General features: G+C 40.4%; 2 protein-coding genes across 3 annotated transcripts; one reads left to right on the top strand and one right to left on the bottom strand.

Annotated features, from left to right (window-relative positions):
* Window positions 1-340: 340 nt before the first annotated feature.
* Window positions 341-9721, bottom strand: eif2d (eukaryotic translation initiation factor 2D). Of its 2 annotated transcripts, none has more exons than XM_070969091.1 (15): window positions 9589-9721; window positions 7292-7482; window positions 7132-7215; window positions 6945-7035; window positions 6743-6850; window positions 6315-6577; window positions 5903-6020; window positions 5770-5815; window positions 5570-5676; window positions 5310-5465; window positions 3114-3203; window positions 2516-2611; window positions 1478-1598; window positions 616-790; window positions 341-530 (listed from the first exon to the last, which is right to left on the bottom strand). In XM_070969091.1, the coding sequence occupies exons 3-15, from the start codon at window positions 7145-7147 to the stop codon at window positions 460-462; spliced, it is 1458 nt and encodes a 485-aa protein (XP_070825192.1). In that variant the 5' UTR covers window positions 7148-7215; window positions 7292-7482; window positions 9589-9721; the 3' UTR covers window positions 341-459. The 2 variants fall into 2 exon arrangements, with proteins under 2 accessions (XP_070825192.1, XP_070825191.1); XM_070969090.1 differs by lacking the exon at window positions 9589-9721 and adding an exon at window positions 8138-8396.
* LOC139335474 (MAP kinase-activated protein kinase 2-like) lies at window positions 9281-18827 on the top strand. Its single transcript, XM_070969092.1, has 10 exons — window positions 9281-9853; window positions 12789-12928; window positions 13646-13710; window positions 15627-15706; window positions 16257-16383; window positions 16941-17016; window positions 17156-17280; window positions 18208-18293; window positions 18400-18480; window positions 18687-18827. The coding sequence occupies exons 1-10, from the start codon at window positions 9629-9631 to the stop codon at window positions 18825-18827; spliced, it is 1146 nt and encodes a 381-aa protein (XP_070825193.1). The 5' UTR covers window positions 9281-9628.
* Window positions 18828-19679: the final 852 nt, after the last annotated feature.

Here is a 19679-nt window from a genome sequence, read left to right as displayed (position 1 = left end):
AGGTTGTTAAAAAAATGATTTCCTTGTTAACATTAAAGTGAGAAATTAAGTCAGATCATTTGAGAAACACTGGAACGTAATGTGATGCGACATGTTCGTTTATACTGCAACTATCCTCTAAAATGCTTTGACTGCTGAAAAATATTTCACTTTTGTTGGACAAAGCATTTAATTTCACTGATTTTTCAATTTGATCGATTTGAATATTTAAACTTGAAAGAAGAGTTTTCTCCAGAAGCTCTCTTTACCATTAGAAACAAATGACTGTGTGTTGACACGACACTGGTATTGCGTGAGTGACTTTAACCTGGATTATCTAAGAGAGGCAAATCAGAACGGTTTCATTCATCAACCTGGAGAGGATGACAGTGAATTTTTATTCGCTTTATTACATGAATTGCTATTATTGTGTTCACATACAGTAAATCAGCTGAGTCATTGGTGTTGCACGTTGAAATGCTACTTCTTCTTGCCACCTTTTGGAGCTTTGTCTAATCCTTGGATGAACTTGCGAGGAATTTGATAGTGATCTGAAATTGAAACAAAAACTTATGTGTACAAATAAAACTACTGAGAGAAACTGTGGAATACTTGAAGTATTATTGAGTTCCAAACCTAGCAGCAGATTGCCAGCTTGATGAATCTGGTTGCCTTGGATCTGGACCAGGACTTTGTCCTTGGACCCAGGAATGGGCTGCAAGACGGAGCTCGCTTGGACTCTGTGCTGCAAAGCAGTGGCCACGACTGCAGGGTCCAAACCATACACTTCCAGGTTCTTTATTAGGGTCACCTAACATATGGAAACAAGTAGAGCTAGAACAATAAACAAATGAGGGTGATACATGATCTATTATTTGAACACTGATACATCTGTATTGTATTGTATACATTGCTGTACATGTTGGCCAATAAGATGCTGCAGTACAGGACCCCAGTGTTGACAAGTTGAACTGTCAAATGTAATTTGCACATGCTCATCCAATTTATCATTTTCAGAAATGTGCGGGTTGGTTGGCCCACTGCTTAGGTCCACAATGGAAATGCTGGAAGTGCACTCAAAAACCAGAGAACGTATTGCCACGAAATGCTGCACAGACATTCACAGTCGTCAGAGAATTCATTTTAACAATCCCTAAACATCTTTTCATATAGCATCCTCATGAGGCTGATATTTGTGGTTATAACTGAAATGTATCACCATGGACTCTGACAATCATCAGCATCTGCCTCAGGATGAAGTGTAGATGAACTCTGAGGACCCATATCTGAAAAACTGACAGCCCCCTCCAGCCCCCACTATAATGGTAGCATGAAAACACGCTAAACTAAAATGGTGAACATTATAACTGCTAAGCAGAAGCATGTTAGCATTGTCGCTGTGAGCGTGTTAAAGGTAGCCTTCAGCTCAAAGCACCTCGGCGCCTAAAGCAGCCTCACTCTAACTGTCAAACGTCGACAGCAGTTTATGGGTTGTCACCTTCTTATTGGAGCCTCGAGAAGCCACAGAGATGTCTATGGGCTCAATGTGGCCCTTCCTTCTTATAGGTGCTTGTCCAGGGAATACAATTTGATAGCACTCCTGCATCCGTCCCAATGTCCTGTGAAAACAAGATGGCCTTGTTTCAGCTACACCAAATGTCAGACGATAGGATGATGAGATGGCGGCTGACGGTGATACTGCTGAACTGGGTCCGCTAACCGATCCATCTGCCTATCAAACGCGGTAACGTACAGCATATGATCACCAAAAACTCCGTGTTAGCTAGAGCTGTATTTATACTTTGTTCATTGATTTTCTCACAGAGAGCAAGGTTGAGAGGGTTTACGATGAAAGAGGGTTTGTGAGATCAGAAATCTGTCTCATATGACTGGAAAGAAAAACATCACAGAGCCTTTGTTCATCTTGCTCCACGTTGTCTTCACTAAGCCCCATAAGATGTATTGCCTGTTCACGCTATGGCTGCCCTATTATGTTTGTTCACACGCTAGTGCTGTATTTTAAAAACTGAGCAGATTCTCCACGCCTTGTTTGGCTCGATCTGCTCTGTGCAGCTTGACGCCGCTTCTGTCAAAGAAGGACCTGGCGTGTATTTTAAGCCGGGCTGAGCGGAGAGTCGCTTCTGAAGCCCGCTGTGATGTGGTAGAATCAAGGCGCCAGACTTCTGAGCATCAGCATTGTTGCTGATTACAGATCAGGTTTGGACTATGTGTTCGCATTAGAATGGTTGTTTTATCCCGTGTTCATCCTGCAATGATGATGCTGACAGCCTCCACCTGCCACATTATTCACACACTGACTCCTGTTGGTGTAACGTTTGATATTGTAACTAATGATTACTTTCAACTGATTCATTTTTTCTTAAACAAATATGAATCTATAAAATTCCACAGCATGCATGTACAATATACACAGTATGTCCTCTCACTGAGGCTGTTTAAGGAGTGCCAATTCTCCAAATCTGGTACAACTGCAGACTGTAAGCATGAGCGAGGGTACTCCACATTGATGTTTTACCTGCTAAAGAGGTCATCCCACTTGAGAGACTCTACCTCCTGGTACTCTGATTTCTCCAGCAAGCAGTCACACAGAGTGGGGTTTATGGTGACGTAGCTGTCAGGAGGGAAGAAAAACACTGAAGCTACTTGTTCTGCTAAAAGTAAGTAAGCCATACAGCGGATTAATGCATTCAACAGGAAACATGCTGCCTCAACTGATTCTAGTTTCATGCCAGATTTTATATACTGCATCCCATTACTCATGCCAGATTGTTTCAAATCAGAAGACGCACAATTTTCATTGCCTAAAAAGAAACGAGACGTCTCACATTTAAAGCATTTAGGACAATTAGAACATCACATGGCGAGAGGTCAGCTCTATATTTGTTTGGCTGCCAATTTTATAAGGCACCCAGTTCTGTAAAAACAAGTGGTTCATATATAAAATGAGCTCTGTGGCATCAGTGCTGCTCCTCTAGAGAAGCTCTTCTTTCTCATATGTCATATGAAATAGAAATTGTATTCATACTGTTGTGGTGGTAACAATAATAGGCTCTGACATGTGTGGCGTCAAGCAGTCCACAGCAGTTTCCTCAGACTTTTAAAAATCCCCTTACTTCTTATTATTTTCATCCACAAGTTCATTCTTCTTCACATAGTCCGTGACAATTTTTCTCACTTCAGCGGGTTGCACTATTGTTCCTTTTCTGTAGAGGCAACAAAGAACACAGACACACAAGAATGAATGTCCATAAGAGAGTAATGGTTAAAGGCATCTTCAGTTTAGGGATTTTTTAAAGACTTTACTGAATTCATGTTTTTAAGGTTATTTATTTTTATAGGGACAAGTATACAGGACTAATGCAGGACCAAGTAAAATACACACAGCTAATAAGTACAAACAAAATTATTTAAGGGCCCCTGCCAGACATGTTTTATAAAAAATACACACAAAAAACACACAATTATTGGTATCTGATGTATTTTTTTTTCCACAAAATCCAGAGCCCATGAACGAGGAGATACATTTCATTTCAAAAGTTTAACACCAGGACACAAGATGCCTCCTAATTGGCTGGAAACTCAATTCATGGCTGCAAGGGGACTTTAAATTTCTGAAAATATAAATGGATGACATAAGAAGCATAGAAAGAGAAATGATCTGCCCAGCTGTGTTCAGTAAGGCAGCTTTGTAAATACAACCCTAATTCCAGACGAGCTGGGACTCTGTAAATCATAAATATAACACAATGTGATAATCTGATAATCCTTTTTGCCATTTGCTCAATTGAAAACAATACAAAGACAATTCATTTAATGCTTTATCTAAACAGCTTCAGTGATTTTTGTAAAAATCTGTTTGTTGTGAATTTGATGCAACAACATGTTTCAAACAAGTTGGATCAGGAGCAACTAAAGACTGGAAAAGATGTGGAATGATCCAAAAACATCTGTTTGGATGGTTCCACAGGTAATAGGACATGCACTTCATTTGCATTTACACACATCCTTCCCTTCAGCTATCTTTTATTCTCGGGTAGTTCTTTACTTCTTGTATGAAAGGTGCAACACAAATAAAGTTTACTATTATTTTAGGTCTTTGGTGTGTGCGTGCGTGCGTGCGTGCGTGCGTGCGTGCGTGCGTGCGTGCGTGCGTGCGTGCGTGCGTGCGTGCGTGTGTGTGCACGTGTCTCAAGGGACAGTCCTAATGCAGTGGAAGAGATTGATGTCCGACTCCCAAGACTGCACAGTGTGTGGCGTGACCAGATCTAGGATGAGAAAACTGAGGCATATGGAACTGTATTCACACTCTCTTGCACTTAAAACAGACTCTCAGACCAGCTGCTTGTGCATGGCCACAAATCTGAAGTCATATATTAAACAATTAGAATGCAGTGATGGATTTAAGCGTTTTAGCAGCACAACAGAAGCTCATTTTTATGCCTCTCTGAGACCTGGAATGGTGAAAAGTTTTTTCACTTCCAAAAAAAAACCACACTGCAAATGACTGTTGAGGAAATTAAGTCATATATCAAGCAAGACTGGGGGAAAAAATGTCACTTTCGGACCTTCTCAGTTCCAAAGTGTTTATAGAGTTGTAAAAGAAAAGGTAACACAGTCTTAAACACGTCCCTGTCCAAACTTTTTTGGAACATGCTGCGGTCATGAAATTCAGAATAAATGTCTCAATGTCATAAATGTCACAAAATATCTCGTCTCTGTTGATAAGGATGAAAAATGACGTCTTATAATGGCAGTCCGCATTTTGACTTGTCACAAGCTGGATTTCCATCCAAATGGATCCCAAATTTTAAGTGAATATCCAAAAAAATATGCTATCTTGAGCAGGTGCTACATTACTTAGAAAGAGAGCACGGGAAGGATTCTGGGAGGAGCACAGAGCGGATTTATACAAAACTTGGGGCATTGTCTCATCGCCTGCTCCAATTTCGCCATAGTGCTGCTCACACCATGAGCGTGAAGCAACTGAAAGCCTCTCTGACTTGTGTTGCTATTTCCATGTTACCAAACACTCTCTGGTCATGCTGCTAACCGTGTGAGCTCTGGCAGAGGATTGTGGGTAAGAAGAGCCAGGAAAGCATGCTGGCTTGCACACTGCAAAATGAGAACGAATGCAAGAGGGCATCCTGGTACTTTTAGCATACTGCATTTGACTTTGTATTTGGACAGCTACAGAGCAGCTCTTCTGGGACTCAATGCCACATTCAAGGAAACAGGAAACTTCAAAACTCCTCCTACATCTGAACCTTGCATTAAGAGCCCAGGTAAGGAAAACATGCAAACACACACACCTCTTGTTTGCATCCAGAAAGACAGGCTCCAGTCGAGCTGACACAGAGTACAGAGTTGTGATCTCAGGAGGATGGTATGGAGTTTCTCCTTCTCCTCCTTCCTGCACCAGCGCTGCTCCAACATCTGACCCCTCAGGAACAGTGAAGGAATACAGCCTATGACGTTTAATAACGAGAAAAAGCTTGTCAGTTTCAACGTCGGACTGAGCGTTTGAATCTCAACCAACAATTTCTTTAAGTCCAGACAGAGTTTGGCTCACTCCTGATTTTTCCAGTCCACCTCCACAATGCTCTCCACACCCTTGGTCAGTTCTTTCACTCGCACAAGGTTATACTGCTGCTGCATGGCCTGTAGAAACTTGGACAACTGTTGGATAAAACAGTGAATAAGTGTTTACTTATGAGGAGTCAAAAATGTGTCTGTATGTGTGAAATGCCACATCCTGGACATGTAATATACCTTTTTATAGCTGGATTTCTTGATATCAAGCTGCTTTCCACTTGGGCTGAAAATATACATGTACATACAAATAAATACATCACAATAAAAATGAATTACTCATCAGCACTTCTTAAGATTAACTGTACTTTACCAGCAGGAGAACATGTGGTTGCGGAGAAATGTACTGGTCAGCAGAGGGAGCTCTGACTTCTTCACCTTGCACTTGAGAGCATGGAGAAAACACTGCAACAGCAGGGCGTCCATTATCTCTGTGAAATCGGGGTTTGTGCTGGGTCACATCTCTTGTTCTCTGAACATTTTTCCATTTCACCAGATCAGAAAATCTCACCCTGCACTTGTATCAACAAAGCCTGCAACCATTTAGTGGTGAATACCCCAATCTGATTTGAGCCCAGGATCACAGTACTTCTGAGTCTTGTTAAAAGCTGATTCAGTGCAACTGCGGTTGTACATAGTTCAGTGCAACTTCTACAGCTTGAAACGGTTCCTTTTTAAGTTACATTTTATGAAATATAATGGGGAAATGTGACTTAATGTGGTACCTTGTGGCATTTTCTGGTCATCCTGGTTGCCTTCCTCTTCCTCATTGTCCCTTTGACCCTTCTCCTGCTCAGCCAGAGTCACCTCCTCGACACCAGAGCACACCTGATCTACCACCGTTTCACTGGGACTCTGCTCCTCCTCTGCACACTTCTCAACTCCTTCCTCTTCCTCCTCATCAACCTCGCACTCCTCACCAAGTATTCCTTGTCCTTCACTTTCTGCATCTGGTAAAGATGGGGGAACTGTCTTATCTCCAAAAGCCCTAAACAGAGCATAAAAACAGATGATGGTGGTTATTTGTTTTGGTCAGATTCACGGTTTGACAAGGACAATCATGAGAGCTGTATCGATCTTCTCATCTTCAAAGAAAGTCATTCCTTCACAAAAATGCCGGATTGAAATCATCAAAAAGATGGGAGCCACTCACCAGAGATTATCCATGTATGTGTGGAGAACACACACTCCTCTCCCTTTCATACCCAAACTATGCATCTCTGCACTGGACACTGCAGCAGTTCCAACTGCAACAGGAGCCCTGCAATCCAGAGGAACATCGTCTCGCTTACTCTAAATCTGTGCCAAACATGTCAGAGGTCTTCCACAATTTTTTTTTTTTTATCATAACTCACCTATTATTCACTACTGTAACAGCACAGCAGTCGCCCTGTTTCACAGCTGGGAGACCAACTGAAGGCACCACCACGCCTGGCAGCATGAGATCTTTGGGGAAACAAAGTATATTTTACTTCATATCAATTCAAATGTACAGTATTAAACATCTGCTCGGGACCAGAAGGTTTGAAAAAAGAAGCCTACCTGCCCCTCCAATCATCTTCTGAAGCACAGGAGGCCATGTCCTGAATGTTGGCAGGAGAGCAGGGTAGCGCCAAAGCACATACACTGAAGAATATGAACAGCTGAAATAAGTTACTGCATTCATTCTTCCTAATGTAACTGCAGTGTACCAGTGTTTTACCTGTAGGATAAAGTCTTCTCTCTAGTTCAAAGAACAGTGGATTTTTTTGAAGAACATAAAGTGTCACAGCGTCTCCCTTGTGTGCATAAATCTTCACGACATTTAATTCCTCTTTGTTGGGGACCAGCTCCGACAGCTCATCAGCAGACAGTGAAGGAAAAGCTGTGGATATGTCAGCTTTGAGCTTTCGCCTGAAGGTGAGAACAAAAACATGAGTCTCAGTCTTTGGGTCATACGAGTATTTACTGCTGCTACATATTTTAGAGATGCAATATTTTCTACTTTAAATTTACACTTTATATGATAACCCATACTTTACTCAGACTTCACAACTGACTTAACTGATTGCCATTATTGATTGCACATACTGTAATGTGGTTTTCTAAGACCCAGTCAGCGTGCCCGTCCTGAAATTGACAGGGCTGAGCAGCATAATAACCAGAAATGACTTTTCATAACAATGGACGGGATAGGCTTAAACTAAATAGCAAGATATTAATTCACAGTGATTTCCGATCTAAATGTTCACATGGCACCAGATCCCAATCAGCCGATTTAATAAACCCAGTTCAGGCCCACATATTCAATCGAAATTCAGAACAACTAATAACAACTAATTTAACAACCGATATACTGCTGAGGTCTGAAGCGACATGGTATCATGGACAAACATGAACCTTAACTCTAGTTGTGACCTATCCCAGCATGACATTAATATGCGGGCAGCCTTCCGATACGTTTAATACTGACACTACGTTCTGAATAAAGCAAAATTACTTAAACTCGTTGGGAATAAATGGCGACTAGCAAAAGTGTCACGAGCTGGCGACAGCAGCACCGCCTCACCTGTCGGATCCTTTGATTGCGGTGTTGGACTTGACACGAAACGGTCTGGAAAACATTCTCTCGGGACGGAAACGACGACAGCGATGACTTCAGTGTGTCCGCTTCTTATTTATTGTAATTGTTTTCATTTTATCAGCACATACACACTTAAACGCCTCTACACCGGCGAAATAACCTCATTTATTTCTTGTATTTCATTTACAGCACTCAGCAGCTCTTCTTCGGGTATGGTGGTCCGACACATATTTACCTCCGACGTGAAACTGCACCGCGACAACGCCATGTATCGTTAGTTCCGCAGGACGAATGAAGCACACGGATGTATAACGAGGAGAAAAAATAGTTAATTTGTTTTACCTGTCAGTAATAACGTTATATCGCTATTACAGGGCAGGGAGTATATAGTGGACAAACTACAGGTTCCCAAGTTGTTCACTACATTGTAAAACTGCATCAAGCATAGTTACATGCAAGCAGAACCAGATGGTTTGGGTAGTTAAGCACTTTATTATCCTTCGAGGGCATTTCATTCCTAGTTAAAAGACATCCTTATTACCTTTTATTATCCACTTTATTATCGTAACTTTCTAATCCCATGAAAAGATATCTAAAAGATATAATTAACCACCATACTTGCAGCAAACCAAACAAAGTATTATTTTCAGTATGTGAGAACACGTCTGACAGGAAGCAATGTGCTCCATGTGTGAAAGGGCAACTCCGAGTGCCCAGAGTTCACGTTAGAAAACAGCTTTGGTGTCTTCATGGCGCCAATCCAGCTGCCTCATAAGGTCATGTGAACGTTAGTTTTACTGTTTTGAGTCTTTTGTTTCTAAACTCATGTGTTTATTTGTTTAAAAGTTAAAAATAAAAGACAAAAACAATCAAGTGTGATGACGCTTGGTACTGTTTTAATTGAATTTACATGATAATTACTATCAAGTTATATGATCTGTTTCCATGATCTAAAATGACATATATCATGATAGAAGATTTTGTCCACATCGCCCACTTCTTCCTCAAATCAATGTGTGAAGTAATGGGGTGTTTACACTTGGGTGCCCCCCCGTCCTCCTTTCCTCCTTTCCTCAAACACGCCCCTGTTGGACTGTTGAGAGATGCTGCTTTCACGTCCACCTTTGCAGTCCGGACGTTTGGGAATTGTTTATCTTTTGACTTTTACAGCTTTTCCACGTAATTATATGTATAAACGGTAATATCACAAGGTGTGAAGGAGTCTGGGTTGTTAAACTGTCCGGCAGCCCGTCAAGAATCACAGTTGAAAGAGGATTTCCTGGTCCCGGCACCTGCACAGCTGCTTGCGGCGGACTTCTGAGTGAGAGCTGTTTCGCTGTCCTGGCTAGCTGCGGGCTAATATCACACAAGGACAAAATGAGCTAGGTGTTAGCTAAGAAAGCTAACGCTCCGCAGCGAGACGACGGGAAGCTCACCTGTTGGACGGCCATCACTCATGTGTTGCCGATAGTTAACATGTCGAATCAGCACCAGCCGAGTTTCCCGAACCAACAGCAGCCAAACTTGAACTCTGCTCCTCTCCCACAGTGTTTAGTGAAACCTTTTAACAATCCTCTTCAAATCAAAAGGAATGTGATAACAGACGATTACTGTGTGACGAGTCAGGTGCTCGGGATGGGGATAAATGGCAGAGTGCTGGAAATACTCCACAAACAGAGTGGAGAAAAGTATGCACTAAAGGTAAACATGTCATCATGTTATTCTTACTGATTTTCTTGTGACTGTTTCTTGAATTATATAATGTTAAAGTATATACACTTGTGTAAAGTTGTTAACTTTATTGAGAGAATTGGCGCTTCCTGTTTTCACAACCGTTAACAGCCAAAAATACAATCTTTGCTTCTTCTTTTTTTTTTTTTTTCATCGTTTCTATTAAATACTAAAGTGCGTTGAAATAGTCTTAGAGAGTCGTGGATTTGAAATATGCAGCATGGAGGGTTTAACGTACACAGTGAGAGATACTGGGTATTTATTTAATTTCACTTATGTATTAGACATGGAGTGAAACGTGTTTGAGTTCATTCAGATGGATCTTTTCGCATGATGCTCTCAGGTGTGTCAGACCTCCTCTGGCAGGTGCAGTCGCCTTTGCACATTATGCAGACATCAACGCTAGAAACAACCCCATGCGTGTCTTTACAAGTTAGAATAAGTGTGTCTGATTAAACGTGGTCTGATTTTGACCAGTTTGACAAAAACCACTATGACCACTAAATGTTAGTGCTCTGGGGAATTAATAAAGTAAAATAGTAATTTGGTTTGAAAGGCGCTTATGTTGATTTCTCGCCATCTGAGTGTAAACATTGCCTCAAGGCAGCACCTGTGGTGGATTTAAATATGGACTGTCAGGCTGGTTTTTGCAGTGTCCAAGAGATTAAACAGACTTAAGCCTGACTATAACCTGCATTTAAAGTGTTTGTATTAACAAAACAGCATTGTGTGTTTGCTTAATTTCATACACAAATACCCAACATTTCCATTACTTCCTGCGACATGTCTCGCTCCACATTTTTTCTGCGCTAAATCAAAGATTATAATTGATTCTCATGGAGGAAAAAGTCAAAGCCTGGCTGCTAAGAGCCCTCCAGCACTGGTCGTGGTATCGGTCAAAGAAAACGCAGCCGGGGTTGAACAACGTCTTAAGATAAGCTCAGAGTTGAAAGTTAACAGATTCTTATCTCTTATTTCTGATTTTTGAGAGAGTCTGCGTCTCACACGCTGCTTCCTCCCTCCTCTCCTCTGGACAGTATGTGTGCCCCCTTTAAATCTCAGCCTCAGCCAGTAGAGAGAGAGAAATGATTGTATTACTGCTCCTCTGGGATCACTCAGTCACTTGTAAGACATGTGTAATGCATATCCAGCTGTAGAGTACCCTCTCTAATTGGTGCCTATGAAGTGACAGGAAGGATTTAAACTTCGAGTTCAAAAGGTTGATTAATTTTAGTGTTAGGTGTGACTGAGAGATGGTTTTTGAAGTAACCTTTATTTTCTTGGCATTTAGGTAATCACACAAACCAGATGGCTTTGCCCGGGTCTACTTTCTGCTCCGGAGTTTTTGACGTATATATAGTCCAGTGGCTCTGGCCTCTGGCCTCTGACCTGCCATGTTGAGGCGTCTGTTTTGAAAGAGGAGTGTTGACTTTTCCTATCCAAATGCTGCCAGTCAGAAAGAGAGAGGGGGACATGCCTGTGTCTAAAAGTAGCCACAGGCGAAAGGCCTGGGATGACTGAGAGATTATGACGTCTGGTGTGGTACAGCAGGACAAGGTGTCACGCAGATACACTCTCAGCTTTTATTAGACAGCGAAGGTGTTCTGAGAAGTGCACCATCTTTTTCTTGAACTTAGCTCATGATTATTCGGTTGTCTCTTCTTCTTCAGGTTGTGTGTAGAGTGTGTAGTGTGTTAGACCCAGTGCAGTTCTTTGTAGAGAAGTTTTCCCACATTTTCCAGTTTGTCTTAATGTGTCGCTAGCAGCCACAGCATAAATATGTTTTTTGACATCCAGTTAGAGATGTCGTCCTGTCTTACTGTTTGAACATCAGTAAACCTCCTCTTCTTCCTCATGCACCCCGTCGGATCTTAAATAAACCACTGACAGCTATGAGCTCTTGTGACAGCTATGCGAGACAGACTAATAAAGTCAGTGAAATGTTTTCCTTTGAACGGCCCCCAGTAAATCTTCTAAAAGAGTCAGATTCAGAAGAAAATTTACATGATTGAGTTTGCTACAAACTGATGTTGTGAAAATATCACAGAGGAGTCCAACCGAAAGTAATGCATGCAGTTATTTTCCTGTAATTTGTTAACAGTATTAACAGTATTTAAATCGTTCTGCATAACAAAACCAGCTAATTAACAGTGGTTAAAAACATATCCAAATGAAAGAATAAATGAATTTAATTCAAGTGTTCTCTATTAAATATGTATCTCATTTGTTCAGCCCCCATGTAGCAAAATACTCTTCTCATAATTAATTGTCTAACCCACAGCAGCTAAATTAAAAGGAAAGCAGGCAGACTAATAGACTGCACTGCCTACTGACGGTGGGAATGATTGGCACAGATAACAATTATTTTTATTATCAAGATTATTTTCTCAATCGTTTGGTGTGTGAGATGTCAGAAAATAGTGGACAGTGTCTGTTATAATTTCCTCAAGACCAAGCTGTTGTATTCAGATAATCTTATTTTCTCTGACAGACAGTCCGAAACTATCCTGTAGCCGTAAACGTTTGGCGTTTTTGCTTATAAAATTACAATCTCTCTCATCAAAATAGTTTCAGATTCGATTTCTGTCAGTGAACTACTCAAGTAGTCAAAGATGCTGCTCTATTTGCAGCAAAGGCAATGTGTTCCTGCTGTAAAATGTACCTCTAGTGGTGAAATGCCGGAGCTCCACGAATGCTTTTTAAACAAACATCAGAGCAATGACATCATCTGTGTTCCTGTGATTCCCAGTCACTGTCTTGTTCTCTTTCATCGACCTGTTTTATTCAGCTAAATTTGCAATAATATAATAATTAAACCCAAAGCAGCTTGACAGTGCATGACTGCATTTGAAGCTAAAACCTCGTCGTGCTTTCTGACTTCCTTCCTTGGCTGTTTGTGTCTCAGATGCTGCAGGATTGTCCAGAAGCCAGACGGGAGGTTGAGCTCCATTGGAGAGTGTCACCGTGCTCCCACATTGTACCCATCATAGATGTTTATGAGAATCTCTACCAGGGCAAGAAGTGTCTCCTCATCGTGATGGAGTGGTGTGTTCTTCTGCAGGCACTGAAACGTGCACACACACACACACACACACACACACACACATATGCACAATAAAAGCTAACATTTAACATTTATACATATATATATGTATGTATGTATATAAAGTGAGAGGACATGGAGATGACAGATTTATTTCCTCGGACAGTGCCCATCTTTGAATTGCTCCTTGGAGATGTGACTTGCATTAGGTGCAGCCATCTTTCTTTAAGTACATACAGGGCAGAAAGCAGGAAGAGGCTGCTTTGTCTATAATATAATAAAACAGGTATGTGCTTGATGTCTTCAGCCACTTCATATGCTCTCAATGCTTGATGTGATGCAGTAAATAATCCTGAGCCCGAACAATAGACAAAAGGACTGACAATGGTATTTAGTATTTATTTAGTATGAATGTTTATGGCTATAATAGGCTTTGATTAAGAGCCTTTTACTGTACCTAAAGAGCTAATGGGCAGTTAGTTACGTCAAAATTGACAGTGTTTTTAATTGAATTAGTTATTTTGTACACAACTAATTTATTATAACTTAATGGTGATTTAATAGTACGATGATGTCGTATTTAAAGTCTTGTGCTTCTGCTGCCACATTTGTTGCCTTCCTGGGTGAACAAGGAGAAGAGTCAAAGACTGAACTGACCTTAATGCCTTTACAGACTCCTCATGCCGTACTTCTGTCCATTGTGCTGTTTTTGTTTTCAGCATGGATGGAGGTGAATTATTCAGTCATATCCAAGACCGAGGGAATCATGCATTTACAGAAAGAGGTAAAGGGATCGTTAGTTCTCAAGAAAATTAAAGTTACAATCCTTAAGATTTTGACTTTGACCCAGTGGTTTAAGTCTCAGGATTCTGTTTACAGTGCAGCCAAACAAATGCATTATTTTCATTTTTGATCGCTTTGAATGATTGTGCTAACCGTACTAACAGTACAGTGTTTCCTGGGATTGTCTCACAGTAAAAGTCATCTATGTTTGATCAGTTAAATGCTGCAGGGGAAGCAGCAGCAGCAGGAAATGTTTGGTTCACATTAGCAGCAAGTTGATACAGTTCTGATTACTGTTAATTTCGCTAAAGAAAACTAAGACAAGACGAAGATGAAACGGCACCAATGTCATTAATCACCAACTGTGACTGCATCAAAATGCAAAATCATTGCAGAAAAAGATTAGACTAAAATGTATTTAAAAAAAAAATAAAAACTTTACCAAAATCTCTTTATATTTTTGCTGACAATAAAAAGGAGATGGAATATTAAAGACAGTTTTTTTTCAATGCAGCACGACATCTCAGGACTACACCAGCACAGCACAGTCAGGACTCGGTGAGTGTGTGTGACCAACGGGCAACCTCCGAAAAATCAAGCCAGGTCCTCAAATGGCTACTTGAATCAATCCCCATAGACCCCCATATGAAAATGCCCAAAGTTACAGAAATAAAAATGTTTACAGCCTGGTGCAAAAATCATGTTTAGTCTCTGTAGCTAATGATCCCGTTCTGCACAGGGGAGTGAATTTTTGTAGAACTCACTCATTTCCATTATATTAATGCTTAAAGTTATGCATAATTATGGGCATGCCAACTTTGAGTGACAGCTAGCTGCTAGGTTTCAGCAACCAGGCCCCACCCACGCTCCACCTCTTTACCTATTTGTGGATTAGCTACAGTATGAGTATGGTGGAGTCAGGCGCTGCCAAGATGGCGACGGCCACAGCCGCTGTCACTGAGCTTCATAATTGCTCTTCAGAAACCTATGGGTGACCTCATGGAGACTACGTCCATGTTTTAAAAAGCCTATGGTACCGACATGAAGCTGTAGTGGGTCAAACTGTTTGGGAAACACTGATGTTTCAGCTAGATTGTAATTTATTTAAAGCAGCATGAAGAGCTTCATTTTAAAATTAGCAAGCTAACCAGCTAAAAGCCACACGCCTTGTAATAATACTGTAAACAACAAACGAATATACATGTTACACTTGAGCAGCTTCTGACGTGTTTTGGCATGTATTTGGTGACATAAAAACGCGTTGTGTGTTTATTTGTCTCATTGTATTCCTTAAATTAGACCAATAGATCGGACATAGGCATCCGTTTTAATAATCTATTAATCATTTCAGTCATTGCGAGCAAAAATACCCAGAATTCTGTGCTTCCAGCTGCTCAAATGTGAATATCTGCTATTGTCATTTATGGCATTTGGATATTTTTATGGTTTTTGTCTGTCGTTTGGACAATACAAACAATCTAATACATAAGCTTGTGCTCTGGGAAATTATATTGAGCACTTTCACTATTTTCTGACATTTTCTATACACAACAATTAATTGATTAATTGAGAAACTTGATCAAGATGAATTGATAATAGATGTAGTTGTTAGCTGCAACCATAAAAACTACAGATAGTGACAGTGGATTGTAGGCATGCCTTGTTTACAGTGAATCCTTTGTGCATGTGGAAGCAATTTGAATCTTGCATGATAATGGTGGACTCTGCCTCTTATCTACTATAGAGAGCGGTTTTAACATAGTTTAAACACACTGAATGACTGTTCCTGAAAAAATGTCCACCACAAAGGAAAATCCAAGGGATTTTAGCTTTAACAATCTCAAAATGTGTTGCTGAATGCATAGTTTCATCTGCTTCTTTCTGTTTGACCTCCATTGTGTCCATTTTATTTCTCAGAGGCCTCTGACATCATGAAAAGTATCGGAGAAGCAATACATTTCTTGCACACCATCAACATTGCTCACAGAGACATCAAGGTAATACCTCGCTGAATATATCTGGGAGAAACTTTGGATTGGGAGACAAAACTTGCAACAGTGGACTGTTTTTATGGAAAGTAACAGGAGTTTAATCTTAACAAAAAGCAGTGAGTAAAATGTGATCTTATGTGTAGGTTTTACTAACAATGTCATACAGCATGCACGTCAAATACCCCGTATTTAATGCTAAGTAGCACAACCAGGAGAAAACAAGAAACACAAAACGAAAGTCCTCCAGGCTTTTGTATAAAAATCTAATTGTAGAGTAGGTAAATGATGAGCAGCTGCTGAGTTAGGCAGTTTGGTCAGCTTTGAATGGCAAAGACACAAAGTGTTATTGGAGATGAAAGACAAAAATAAACATTTAAGACTCAGTTTGTGACTGTTATATTTCTTACTGTCGAAACACATGGTTTAACATCATTTTGAAACAGAGCTTGAGCTTGTTTTTTAAGTTGACTGTTGAAGCTTGTCTTGTGGTTGGTGACCGGTCATCATCTGGATTCTGTTCTCCAGACGGCTTGATCACTGTCCCTGTCTCTTTCAGCCCGAGAATCTGCTTTACACCTCCAAAAGACCAGATGCCCTCCTCAAGCTGACAGATTTTGGGTTTGCCAAAGAAATCACCACATTAAACTCCTTAGCAACACCCTGCTTTACACCCTACTATGTTGGTAAGACCACACAACATATGATCTAGTAATTGTGCCAGGCTGGAGATGCACTTGAGGATTTGTCCATACAGGGAAACTGGTGCTGATGCATATTTATGTTGATGAATGCCACAGTAAATTGTGTAGATGTCTGTGAGACTGGACCTGCTGATGTCAGTGTATATGTACAGCATGTATTAGCAGGATAATCCCAGTTAAATGTATTTTTGTGCCTACAAGAGAAATAATGAGAGTTTGAATCTTCAGAGTTTGCCACGTGCATCTGTAAACTCAGCTTGGCTCAGACTTTTTGTCGAGTGCTTTCCCTGACAGGGTGTAACATGCATGTAGAACGTGCCTATGTTGATTATGGGATTATACGGTTACATGCTGTGAAATGGATGGAAAATTCTGTTAAAGATATTTTAATGGCCTGTTTTTTTTGTGTGTCTTTTTTTGTCTTTTTTTTAATTGCACTCATCTGTCTTTTATTTATAATTCTTAAAAGCATGAAATGAGAAACATAAGCAATTGCCTCAGCTCTCCATTTTATGTAGTTTCTCTTGACACCGTGGCAGCTCCAGAAGTTCTTGGTCCAGAGAAATATGACAGATCCTGTGACATGTGGTCTCTGGGTGTCATTATGTATATCCTGTAAGTCACTCAGTGTATTCTATTAGTCATTTTAGTGTTTCCATCTTTAAACGATGCATGATTGGCTTCTACAATTTGTTGCTGCTTCTAATGATATGACATCTCTTTAATCAAGCATTCTTGTCTGTCTTGCACACAGACTTTGCGGATATCCTCCCTTTTTCTCGCATCATGGTCTGGCAATATCTCCAGGAATGAAAAGACGGATCCGTAATGGACAATATGAGTTCCCTAACCCAGAGTGGTCTGATGTGTCTGAGGAAGGTGAGATTTGTAAATTGAGATGGGTGTTTCATCAGATTGCAGATTTGCCATTGAAACACTCCTTTATGTTTTACTTTCCATGCCTGATCATCCACTAGAACTAAGTCTTAATATGTTTCTTCTGGGATGACACACCACATACTTTTACCAACAAACAAATATTCTTAACTCAAACCATACCTTCCTGTCAATAACTAACTCATATCCTGTGACTTCAATAGGAAATAACAGCAGCAAAGCATTAGCAGTTCTCATTCAAACTCTTCTCAATGCACTTTTGTGCATTGCAGAAGCATTCTGATTTCAGATTTGTGATTTAACTTTCGTCGAAATGTTGCTCATGTTGATTGAGATCAGTTACATTCAGATGCAAGAACTGTCCCACATAATTGCTGTGACCGTAATGACTCATGTTACTGGGAGACACATCTGTATAAAAAACAGTTAAAAAAAAGTTGGGACACTGTATGAAACATAAAACAGAATGTGGTAATTTGGGAATCCTTTCTGACATGCACTCAATTGAAAACAGTACACGTTTGATGCAGCAGCGTGTTTCAAGCAAGTTGGGACAGGAGCAGCTAAAGACTGGGAAAGATGTGGAATGCTTCAAAAACACCTATTCGGATCATTCCACAGGTAAAAAGGTTCATTGGTAACAGGTGATAGTATCATGATTGGGTATGAAAAGGGCATCCTGGAAAGGCTCAGTCGTTCACAAGCGAGGATGAAGAGAGGTCCACCACTTTGTGAACACATCACTGTAGAAAGGACATTACTACATGGGCTCAGGAACACTTTGTCGGTAAACAGAGTTCATTTGCAAATGACTGCATTCTGTTTTTACTTATGTTTCACACAGCGTTCTGACTTTTCTAGAATCAGGGCTGTAGATTCAATGACGGTGTTGACAATTTCCTATTTCAGCCAAACAGCTGATCTGCCACTTGCTGAAAACTGAGCCCACCCAGAGAATGAGCATCAATGAGTTCATAAACCACCCCTGGATTAATGTAAGCAGCTCCCCATTGGCTTGACTCTGATTGAGCAACTGCTGGTGTTGAAAGATGTGAGATTTGGTGAACATCTCCGCACATCAATATTCTCTAACCACTGCAGCAGTCGGTCCAGGTCCCACAAACGCCTCTTCACACCAGCCGCGTGCTGCACGAGGAACAAGATGTCTGGGAGAAGGTTAAAGTAAGTGTTGCTGCTGTTCATATGTTGGCAAATCAGGTGTGGGTTGAGCATGGGTTTGTTTTGGACAATGTGCTTTTTTTAAAAATATTTTATGCTATTATGAATACGTGACTGTCACTGAAATCTATATAATATTGACTTAAAACTGTATGTGCACTGTCTTCATCTTGGTTGTGCTTAATGAAAGATATATTTCCAAAAATTAGGAGGAAATGACAAATGCGCTGCAGACGATGAGAGTGGACTATGACCAAATTAAAATCAAAACCATTGAAGACTCAACAAATCCTCTACTGTTGAAGAGAAGAAAGAAAACTAAAAACTCAGCCAAACAACCGCCAGGCTAGTAATGTGAAGACGTATTCAGTGTCACACAAAACACACAAACACACACTCGTATGCATAAAGTAGGAAAAAAGCTTTCAAGGAGAGCCTTAGGGAAGCCAGGCATTGTAAGTGTGTTTTAAGCAGTTCTTTCTGTTAACCTCAGATACTTTTATTTTAAAGCATTTGGGTAAATGTAATGTAATGTGTGTTTAGCTTCTTCATAAATCTGCTGTATGTGCTTTGTGTTTTTATGATGCTGCTGTAGGTCGTGTGTCATTGTAGTGAGCTTTGAGCTTACAGACTCTTTTAAGGTTTCTGTTCTCACTTATAAAAACCATTCAGACAGACTTTTTTCTTGCTTTGATGATGTTGTTAAACTAGTTTGCCAGCGTTGTGTTTTGTTGTATATTGGATGATCATTATCAGAAACCACAGCTTTGTTGTGTATGCAGTTGGGTTGTCAGAAGTGTTTCTCCTTTCCAGAAATTGTAAATTTTCTTACCACATTGTGGTTAAGCGGTATTTAAAACTTACTTACCATGTGTAGCAACAGGCATACTTGCTATTCCTATGAGACAGGTGATTATTGCATTTGACTGAGGAAGCTGTGCTGCTAAATGGACTCTTGATCCTTCTGTAGCATTCTCTGTCTCCAAAGCTGTAAAAGTAGTGCATGAAGTCTGTTGTGTGAAAGTCATGGAAAGAAAAGTTGATAGCAGCAAACTTTTAGATCGATGCAGTAATGACGAGATGTATGCTGTTATCCTGTCTGTCTTTCACTCTGGATTAAATCTCTCGATATTCTGTCTGGCTTTACATGTTGTTTGATCTGTGGGCCGATCACCGTTAACGGGCTTTGAATTTGTGTGCCG

Source organism: Chaetodon trifascialis, chromosome 8 (genome assembly GCF_039877785.1).
Source record: "Chaetodon trifascialis isolate fChaTrf1 chromosome 8, fChaTrf1.hap1, whole genome shotgun sequence".
Classification (NCBI taxonomy): domain Eukaryota; kingdom Metazoa; phylum Chordata; class Actinopteri; order Chaetodontiformes; family Chaetodontidae; genus Chaetodon; species Chaetodon trifascialis.
This window is presented reverse-complemented; position numbering and strand designations above follow the sequence as displayed.